General features: G+C 54.8%; 1 protein-coding gene and 2 long non-coding RNA genes across 5 annotated transcripts; 1 reads left to right on the top strand and 2 right to left on the bottom strand.

Annotated features, from left to right (window-relative positions):
• Window positions 1-685: 685 nt before the first annotated feature.
• On the bottom strand, window positions 686-5,265 carry LOC135402846 (uncharacterized). Of its 3 annotated transcripts, none has more exons than XR_010425223.1 (3): window positions 4,954-5,265; window positions 3,554-4,287; window positions 686-3,158 (listed from the first exon to the last, which is right to left on the bottom strand). It is a non-coding gene; the product is annotated as an uncharacterized LOC135402846 (long non-coding RNA). The 3 variants fall into 3 exon arrangements; XR_010425222.1 differs by lacking the exon at window positions 4,954-5,265 and having other exon boundaries at window positions 3,554-3,753; window positions 4,122-4,516; XR_010425221.1 differs by lacking the exon at window positions 4,954-5,265 and having other exon boundaries at window positions 3,554-4,516.
• Window positions 1,172-10,037, top strand: ODAD4 (outer dynein arm docking complex subunit 4). The gene is made up of 12 exons (XM_064636311.1): window positions 1,172-1,300; window positions 1,687-1,818; window positions 2,105-2,258; window positions 4,505-4,566; window positions 5,272-5,428; window positions 5,962-6,186; window positions 6,494-6,701; window positions 8,149-8,235; window positions 8,428-8,624; window positions 8,790-8,890; window positions 9,106-9,184; window positions 9,588-10,037. Exons 1-12 carry the CDS (start codon window positions 1,190-1,192, stop codon window positions 9,989-9,991), a joined length of 1,917 nt encoding a protein of 638 aa, XP_064492381.1. The 5' UTR covers window positions 1,172-1,189; the 3' UTR covers window positions 9,992-10,037.
• LOC135402847 (uncharacterized) lies at window positions 8,911-10,143 on the bottom strand. Its single transcript, XR_010425224.1, has 2 exons — window positions 10,039-10,143; window positions 8,911-8,976 (listed from the first exon to the last, which is right to left on the bottom strand). It is a non-coding gene; the product is annotated as an uncharacterized LOC135402847 (long non-coding RNA).
• Between the last annotated feature and the right edge of the window lie 64 nt (window positions 10,144-10,207).

Here is a 10,207-nt window from a genome sequence, read left to right as displayed (position 1 = left end):
CCTGCCTCCTCGTTGCGCCATTTCCTCACCAGCCTCTCACGGAGGCCGTCACGGCTCTGCTGCTTCCCAGAAACACCCATCCCACATTCACTTTTTCCCTGGTATTTCCAGCCTGTGACTAACGCGCTCATCAGCAGCGCTGAGGGGGGCACCCGGCGCGGTCTCTGCCCCGGCGGCCGGGGCTGCTGTGTCCCCGTGACGGTGTCACCAGACTGGGCACAGCCCCGCGACAGCCCCGCGGACACGATGCTCCTGCCCACCCCGCTGGGCACAGCGTGTCACGCCCGGCGCTGCCAGTGGGGAAAGTATCCCTGGAAAACTGTTCCCGAACGCTTCAACTGCCTGAAATTTCCTGCGCGGGCTCCCCGGGGACGGGGTGTGTCACTCCCGCCTCCCACTCCGGGGCTCGGGCGCCTGTGTCTCCCCACCCTGGCGTGACCCCCACCCCGCCTCCCGCCCCCGCTGCCGGGGCCGGGGCAGGGTAAGCACAGCCCCGGCACCGCCGATCTGTCTCATGGTGACGTTAAATGTCACCAGCCCCGAGCTGGACAGACACCTCCCCCCCCCCCCACTGTGAGTCACTTGGCAGGAACAAAGTGTCTCCAACACGAATCTTGGCGCGGGGTCTCACCCAGCGCCAAAATAAAGTCGGGACTGAAGCAGGGACGGGAGGGAACCATCAGCATCTCCCGTTAGTCATTTATTTGGCCAGGACTGGCCACTGCAGCGGCGAAACCGGTATCGGGGCCACCCGCGAGCGCCAAACGGTCCCGAATAACCGATGGCAGGGGAGCGGCGGCTGCCCCTCGTGCTGCCGCTGCAGGAGGCACCGGCAGTGAGCCGGCGGAGCAGAGGAACCGGCTCTGCCCGGCGTTCGGCACCGCGGCTACACCGGGGCCGCGCAGGACTCCGGGAACGCGGGTGGAAGAACAGAACCGCACGGGCACCGGGTCGGGACGGGACAGAGACACCGCGAGCACCCGCCGGCAGCCCCGGGCACGGCCTGCGGACGCGCGTGCCCAGCAGCGAGGGCCGGCGTGCCGGGCCGGGGTGCGGGGTCGGTACCGGGGCCGCTCCCGGGGCACCGGGACCCACGTGGGCACTGACCGGGCGCGCCTGACGTCACTCTGGGGGCGGGGCCTCCACCGGAAGCGGGGCCGTTGCCCGGCAACGGCGGCGCGGCGCGGCCATGGCGGACCCAGACCCCGGGCCCATCGTCACCTTCGGCAGCCTCATCACCGAGGGGACAACGCTAAGCCGGCGCGGGCAGCACCACAAGGCGCTGGGCTGCTTCAACAATGTGAGGGCGCCGCGGCGGGGGCGCAGCCCAGGGACACCGAGCGGCCCGGGGTGGGACGGGCCTCGAGAGGGAGCGGCCGCGACTCGGTTCAGGAGGGGGAAGAGGCAGCGGAGGGAACGTGGCACCCGAGGCGAGGGGAGGTGGCTCGGAGGGACGTGTCCCCAGGAGGTCTCGGCACCAGGGGGTGACCCAGGCAGGGCAGCCCCTGCAGCACAGGGAACCTGTGAACTGCAAGGGAAGGCTCTTTTCAATAAAAATCCTGTGGTTTTATCATCATGTGTCATCAAGATCCATGTGGCGACTGTGCAGGTGGCACCAAATACCTGCACTTGTGTATTTGTGGTGTTGAGCCAGCACTGGTGACGTGTCCATGTCTGTGGTTCCAGGCACTGAAGCTGAGGGCAGGGGACAAGCAGTGCCTTATCACCCGCTCCAAATGCTTCCTGAAACTTGGGGACACAGAAAACTCCTTGAAGGATGCTGAAGCCTCGCTCCAAAGAGACAAAGCGTTCACCGAGGTAACCAGAGGAAGTGGTGAGAGCAGGGGGACAGGGCTGGCCTGGATCTGTGAGACCCTGCAGGGTCTGAGGCAGAGCTGGGAGGGAACAGCTCACTCCAAACACTCCTGAGGTTTCTGCTGCTCTTGGAGCAGTGGAGGGGCTCAGTCAGCTCCAGGACTGGGGTTTGTTGTACTCAGGTTGTGACACCCCTGGGTTCTCCCTTCTGCCTGTCAGGAGTTACTTGAGATCCATGAAACTTTTTTCCCCTCTTTTTAATAATTTCTTTTCCCAAATGTCATTTCAGGGGCTTTACCAAAAGGCAGAGACCCTCTACACCATGGGGGACTTCGAGTTCGCGCTGGTGTTTTACCATCGAGGCCGGAGGCTCCGCCCGGACCAGCACAAGTTCCAGCTGGGCATCAACAAGGCAGAGGAGGCAATTATGAACTGCATTGGCAGTAAGAAGTGCCACTTCCTAGCCCCCACGAGCCTGGCTGACACTGTTCAGGGCACAGCCGATGGCAGATCAGCTCTGCCAGTGACCCAAGGGCCCCACACCACAGTCCTGCTGCTCCTGGGTCCACGTGCTCAGTGGCAGGTGAATCCAGAAGCACCAGGAAGCACCACAAAGAGCCCAGCCCTGCTCTTTTTTTCGTCCTTTCCCCCCTCAGTGCCCATTCACACACAGTGTCTGATCCCTTCAGTTGTGGAGGTAACTCCTGATACTAAAATTTCCAAAGTCACCATGGAAATGTTCCAGGGAATACAGACCAGAGCAGCTCATCTCACCAGTGGCCTCCCAGTGTGTGAGGGGAACCGAGAAGAAAGGTGGATAGAGACTATTTAGAAGGGCCTGAAGTGCCAGGACAAGGGGGATGGCTTCACGCTGAGAAAGGGCAGGGTTAATTGGGGTATTGGGGAGAAATTTTTCCCTGTGAGGGTGGTGAGGCCCTGGCACAGGTTGCCCAGAGAAGCTGTGGCTGCCCCATCCCTGGAAGTGTCCAAGGCCAGGTTGGATGGGGCTTGGATCAACCTGGACTAGTGGAAGGTGTCCCTGCCCATGGCAGGGGGTGGGACTGGATGAGCTTTAAGGTCCCTTCCAACCCAAACCATGCTGGGATTCTGCAATTCTATGATCTACCTCCAGCACTAATTTCAGAATCCATTTAATTCCAGAATCCATTTTGAGATCTTTATCCCAATATTCAAAGTTTGGAATGAAATGTGCCATGCTACCTGAGACTGGCCTCCCGAAATCCTGACTCTCCTCCAATTTCCATTGCACAAGAGCAGTGAAACTGTTGACTCTTGCAATGAGTTGTGCTTTCATCACTTCTGGCTCAGATCACCAGCGGGTCCTCAGAGACAGGAGAGGCCAAGGACCTCGTGGGGTTCAAAGCAAACGGAGAACTTGTCCCTTGTCCCTTAGTTTTTCTCTCAGCCACGCTGGCAGGCACAGTCAGTCTGGGCCAGTCTGGGGCACACACACACACCTCACCTGGGGCTGCCACCCCCGACAGGACACGTGCAGGGAGCCCCGTGCTCGGCCCCCCCCCCGGGGCTGCCAAACCTGCCCGGCGGGTTGGAACTGCTCCGGTGCATCCCGGAGCCTCTCCCTGTATCCCAGAGCCTATCCCTGCCCAGCACCCGGCACGCCCCGCTCACACCCTGCACAGATCCCCAGATAGGCCAGGCCTCCCTCCCCCGAAATTTCCAAACTTCAGCCCTCCCCCAGTGCCAGGGATTAACTCACGTGCCAGCGGCGCCAGAGCCTGCGGCGCTTTCATATGGAATCGTTATTTAAAAAAACAGGGAAAGTTTTCACATCTGGCTTGTTTTCCTCCATTCCTGCTGCTTCCTGAGCTTAGCACAATGATCAGGTATTGCCACTGCTCCCAGCTGGAATCTTCCTGGGCTCAAGGCAAGGTCTCTAACTTCCCTCGAGCCCCTGGGCTGCAGGTATGGGAGGAGAGTAAAAAACTAGAAAACTCTATTTTATACATCAGTCAATAGCTCCAAGATGCAGGGAAGCAAGGAAACACACCAGCATGGAGCTGGATGTTTGAATAGTTGGGAAATGCACACACATTAACTGGGCACATTCCCAAAGTGCTTCCCTGCCTGTGCTTCATGCGGCAGGATCCGGAACTGCTACCCTTGTGATCCGCCTGTGCCTGCGCTGCTGGTCTGGGCCCCATGGCTGTGCCAAAGGGAATCCTCCTGCACTGGCCTGGGAAGCTCTGTCCTTCCCTTGGACACTCCCCTCCCCAGGTGCAGATGAAAACACAACAGGAGTTTTACCCTAATGTCAGTGCACAAACCTTTAGAATAATTCTCTGGATTGCAGGAGGTCCCTGTGCTCAGAGCTTTTCTGCCATTTTACACTCCAGCTGTGATTCCCCAGAAGAACCTGCATCCTTCTCCTTCCCCAGTTTCCGTGCAGGATGTAGCCTGTCTGTAGGAATGCTGCAGTGAGAGCCCCCAGTGCTGTGTAAAATAGGAATTAAAATCCCGAGAGGAGCTGGTGGATGAGCTGCATTCCCTGCACCCAGGACACACCAACACCCCCTGTTCCATGGGAAAGAATTAGAACAGCTTCAGTTCAAACTGAACATTTTGGGCTTGGCACATTTATGGGCATTTTACTGACAAGAGCCTGCATGGCTGTTGTGGGCACTAACAGGGGTTTCCTCTGTGTCTGCAGATCCAGCCTCGGTGAAGCTGGAGAACAAGGAGGAGCTGGGCTTCGTGAGCAGGCAGGCAGAGGTACAGCACAGAGCTCTTGCTGGAGAAGCTTCTAGAGTGGTTGCAATGCTAAAACTGCCTGAAATGGGCATGGGAAGGGAGACAGTCCCTGCAGGGACACAGGTCCTGTACAGCAGGTCTGCTGAAGGGCTCCCTGAGCATTTAAACACACTGACCCATCGTGAGTGTTTATCACCTGCCTCTAATGCAGGTCTGGCTCAAACCATCCAGAACTTACAGGAGAATGCAGAAGGGCAGGGAAGAGCCATGAGGAGAAACAAACCCCAATGTGGAATTCCTCCCCAGCCCCTTCCTGGGGGTGTTACTGGTCGCCCATCCGAGGCTAATGAGTAACATCCCTGAGGTCAAGCAAGGTGCCATGAGCTCCAATATTGACTTTGGGTTTACCTGATGTTTAAGGTCACAGTTTTGATAATGGACACTTTCTCAATTGCTTCACTTCGGGGTGCTCCATGGCAGTAGGGTCTTGTTCCTCCAAGAGGCCAGAACTGGTTCTTGCTTTTCCTGTAACACCCTCTTGGTCCTGAGGGAGCACGATTGGCTGCAGAATTTCACTTGCTCATGACCAAAGCAGCTGGTGAGACACTAACGTTTTCCTTTTAATTAAAAAATAAGCTGCCTTATATGGAGCATGACAGACTTCTGATCATTCCAGTGTTCCCCACTGATCTCCCCCAACTTCCTTTGCTTTTTTTCTCACCGCAGAGTAGAAAAAACAACCAGAAACTGCAAAACATAGCAACTAAGGATCAAAAAGGGACAAAAAAGAAGCAGCGTGTGAAGAATCCAAAAACAGAGCGAGAGCTTCTGGGACAGCTTTATGATGACAAGACCTTCCTGGAGAAGTTGCTCAAGGATGAAGGTGTTTCTCCATTGTGTTTACCTAAATGTTCCTTCCAAGCAGGTTCTGTTTTTCTTTTCCTCTTATCCTTTTTTTATTTCTCTTCTTCGTTTTTGTCCCTGTGACTCTTCCTGACTCGTACCAGAGGTCACGTAGCACGTGGTGCTGGACACGGGCAGGTTTGGAGCCAGGTCCAGCATTTATAACTATGGGCTTATTTCCTTCCCCATCGATAAATCAACTCAGAGCAACCTGTGCTGATGAAATGAGAAAGAGAAACAGCTTCATTGCAAGTGACTGAACTTCTGTCACAACTACAAACCCGCTGACGCTCGCGCTCAGTGCCGAGCGCTGCTCACAGGGCTGTGACTCCTCTGTGGGTTTGTTATAAATGCTGGTAACTCCCCCATTACCTCAGCTCTGAGGAGCACAGGACAATTTAGTTTCCAAGACTGTCTCTGTCAGACCAGAAGAACATTCCCAAACGATTCCCCACTTCACTGCAGCTCAGGTCCATTGATACTCACCTGGATTCTACCTTATCTTATTTCCAGACTTGATGCAGATCAACATGAGGCAGGGGGGGAAAGTCGAAGACCTGGTTTTGGATGGCATCTCCTACCTGAACCAGCGCCGGGACTTCTGGCAGCAGCAGAAGCCGATCTATGCCCGGCTGTACGAGCGCCGGCTCCTGCAGCACAGGGGCATCGGGGCCAGGAAACGGAAACCGGCTGAAGTTGCCAGAGCCATCGCCAAGGACATGGAGGATATTGAGCTGAGTAGGTTCCTGGCTGGAAGCTGAGTGCCTCCCACTGCTCTAACCATTCCCAACCTTTGTCTGAGGGTTACCGCTGCACTAGGTCTCCCTTTCTCAGTATCACAGAATCCCAGGATGGTTTGGGTTGGAAGGGACCATAAATCTCATCCAGCTCCACCCCCTGCCATAAGCAGGGACACCTTCCAGTAGCCCAGGTTGCTCTAAGCCCCGTCTAACCTGGCCTGGAACACTCCCAGGGATGGGGAATTCACAATGTCTCAACATCTCTGTGTCACACCCCAGTGTCAAATTCTGCTCCCTGTCCCCAGTGCTGGCCAGAGGCTCTGCTGAGGAGAGCTGCAGGAAAGCTGAGCGTCTCCTGAAAAAGATACAAGGGCGGCCAGAGAATGAAGTTCCCAACAAGAGTGAACTGATTGGGACCCTCCACAGCTGCATTGGGAACGCACAGGTGGAGATGGGACAGATGGAGGCAGCTCTGCGCAGCTATAGGAGGGATCTGGATTGTGCCAGGCAGAAGTAAGTGCTGGGAGGTTCAAGTGGGTGGGGAAAGGGGAAAGTACCTCGTGGAGGTGTTTTAGCATTAGGTAATGGTGTTATTCTCACCTGGAGGTTTAACAGGGCCACACATTCAGCTCTGCCTGTGTATCAGGTTCTCTGGTGACTTTTTATCTTTACTATTTCAAAAATAAGGAGACTGAAGCAGATTTTTAAGGACCTAGAGCATGGGGCACATTGAAACCTCTGCTGAAACAAAGTGAAAGAACACAAGTCCCAGTCTCAGCACTTGAGCCTCAAGCAGGCACCTCCTTCTCAGGAAGCTCAACCTTGAAATTGCACCAGTTTTCTGCTCCATTTTGTCTTAAAACCCTTTTCATTCAGACCATGAGAGCAGCTTGAAATAAACGTCTCTCTGAGGGGCACTTACCTGCCCACACTGGACACATCCTGCAGCTCTTCCAGCTGAACCACAGTGGAGCAAAATGTAGTCTTAGTGACAGTTTGCAAAGCACATGAGAAAACACGGAGTAGTGGCTTGAATTGAAGTGGTTTGGGGGTTATTTTTTCCAATACTGCACCAGGATTTCAAAATGTCACTGACGGGTAGTTTCTCATTTTCCAAAATCCCTTTGGAAATGAGTGTTGTTTTAGGAAATGGCTGCCTTTCTCCTGGTGATCCCACTCCCCGGGTACACCAGATAAAGGCAGGAATTAGCAGGAGAGAGGCAGGAGGAGATACCTGGTTTTAGGACCCTTTTAAAGTTCCTTTAAGGACCCGGAGGCCGCTGTGACGGGCGGGCCGCGCCCTCTGGCGGCTGCAGCTGGAAACGCCGTTAATGACTCTTAATGACTCGGTAATGATTCCCGTTAATGACCGCGTGGCGGGGGGGCTGGAACTGGATGAGCCTTAGGGCCCCTTCCCACCCAAACCAGTCGGTTATTCCATGATTCCCGTCTCATTTGGCTGCTCCACTCATGGGTTTTTCCTTCTCTAAGGTAAGGGTAGGCAAAGCCACTTCCAAAGATGGGAATGAGGATAATTAAGGAAAAAAGTTAAAGCCCACAGGCTCCGTTGTTATAGGAGCCGCCTGTGGCATGGAGCAAAGCTCAGTCCAAGCACGGGGAGCAGGGCTGGTGCCAGGAGACTGAAGACACATTTTTGGGTCTTCCCTTTGGAAGACAGAGATCATCCATGAATGTCGGGGACCCAGATGGAAACTGAGACAAAGTGGAAAGACTTTTACAAGGAATGCCAGATTTGCACAAAAAATAACAATAATCAAAGATAAAGCTAAACCATTTCCCCTGTGTCCCATGGGGGTCAGTCAATCAAAAATTGACTTTGATTTCATGGCTTTCAGTCTGACCTGGGCCCTTCACTCCCCAACACTTCCCTGAGGCCAGAGGGACTCAGTCAGGAGCAGGACAATGCCAGTGCCACAATCCCTCTGTCTCCCTGTCACAGTGCTCTGCCCGACTCCGTGTCCCGGGCCCTGGACAACATCGGTCGCGTGTACGCCCGGACCAGCAGGTTCCAGCAGGCCATCAACACGTGAGTACAGCCCAGCAGGAAGGACAGCAGGGGCCTGGAGGGACCCAGGCCATGGCTGTGCAGTTGTGTGTTCCCACTGCAGCAGGGGATGGGGAAGTTTTCATACCTGAACCCTCAGTTATCAAATCAGTGGTTGAATCATAACTGCACCCAGCGACAGTCGATAAACTGCCTGTCTTACTCTGCTTGAAGCTGGGAGAAGAGGATTCCAATGGCAAAATCCAGCCTGGAGAAGGCCTGTCTGTTCCATGACATCGGCCGGTGTTACCTCGAGCTGGGAGAAGCTGAAACAGCCCAAGACTGCGGAGAGAAGTCTCTGGAGTCAGCGGATGAAGAGGGAGATGTGGAGTGGCAGCTCCACGCCACTGTGCTGGTGGCACAGGCACAAGGTAAAGGGGTGGGCACAGGTTTTGCTCTCAGGGTGGAGAAGCCTTTATGAAAACATCTCTGGGATTTAACAGCCAAAGCAACCCCTCAGATCAAGACTGGTGTGATTACCTCTAGTTGTTCTCCTGATCCTGGGTTAAACCAGCTGATATCCTTGTCTGTTCCAGTGAAATTAAAGGATTACCGGTCTGCGATCCTGAACTTTGAAAAGGCCCTGGAGAAGGCGAAGCTCGTGCCAGACCAAGCTGCTCAAAACACCATCATTGCGGTAAGGGGGCTGCTGCAGGGAGGAGGAGCTCAGGGCAGCATCCATGAGCAGCTGTTATCCCAGCTGGGATACTCCAGGCAGTAATGCTGGAGAAATGAAGAGTTTTGTGGTAGGAAAGGACCAGCTAACGACAGCAGAGGGCAAAAGAAAACAGGAAAAACTTGGGTATGTAACTGCATTTCCGGGGCTTTTATTAAGAGCCACATCCCTTTCAGGCCTTGGATAAGGTGAGCAAAAGCTACATCAAACAGCTGAGCAAAGGCGGCGAAGAAGAGACAGTTCCCTCACAGAAAGGTACTTGTTATTCCCACCTCTGCACCCAGAAATGGAAAAACTCCCCATTTTCCTCTTCTGGAGCACAGCAGCCACACCTTAGAATTCCCACAGCACCCATTTCCTTCCAAGCAGTGAATTAAAATCTTGGTGCAAGTCCAGATGGCAGCGCTCCCTGAGTGTCCCCTGCACCCCAGGCCCGGTGTCACCGACACGCCAGCCCTCCCTGGGCTTGGTGAGGGGTCCTGGCAGGGTGCTGTGCCTGCAGCCCCCAGGGCTTCCCTCAGTGCTGCTTCCCAGCACCTCCTGTCCCAGCAAACGGGGAGCGAGAGATTCCTGGTGGGGGTGAGGGAGCGGGGGGACCTTTCTTGAGCCCGACTGCTGAGTGCTGGGACTTGGCTTAAGTTTGCTTATTCCTCCCCAGATCGTGACTCCAGCCGTAGAAACACAAAAAGCAAGTTGGAGAAGGACAGAGAGAGGGAGGAAGGGGAACAACGTGTGGGAAATCAAGATGAGAAGACAAAAGAAGAAGCCAAGGATGATAGAAAAAACACAAAAAACAACAAGCTTAAGAAGGACAAAGAGAGGGAGAAAGGGGAACAAGACATGGGAAATCAAGATGAAAGGCCAAAAGAAGAAAATGGGAACGATACAGGAAACACAAAAAACAAGTCTGAGAAGGACATAGAGAGGGAGGAAGGGGAACAAGACACAGGAAATCAAGATGAAAAGCCAAAAGAGGAAGCCGGGAGTGATACAGAAGTACGTGGAAATGCCAGTGATGGGGAAACGGACAAGGAAATAAAAGAAAGCAACGGGGAAAAGTAGAGCAGAGGCGGGAGGACTAAATAATAAATGTTGAACAAGAGACATACCCAGCAGTGGAGTGGTGTGTCCTGAGCAGGGAAGGAGCTGGGCTGAGCCACCGCCGCTCTCAGAGCCTCCTCTCTCCCCGTATCTCCTCTCCCGGCCTAGGGCTGTCCCGGCAGCATCCCCGGGACCGGCTCCTCTGCGGCCGGACCTGCCGGGCGGGCGGGGCGGGGA

The sequence above is a fragment of the Pseudopipra pipra genome, chromosome 26, assembly GCF_036250125.1.
Source record: "Pseudopipra pipra isolate bDixPip1 chromosome 26, bDixPip1.hap1, whole genome shotgun sequence".
Taxonomy (NCBI): domain Eukaryota; kingdom Metazoa; phylum Chordata; class Aves; order Passeriformes; family Pipridae; genus Pseudopipra; species Pseudopipra pipra.
Note: the sequence above shows the minus strand (reverse complement) of the source record. Positions and strands in the feature narration are given on the sequence as shown.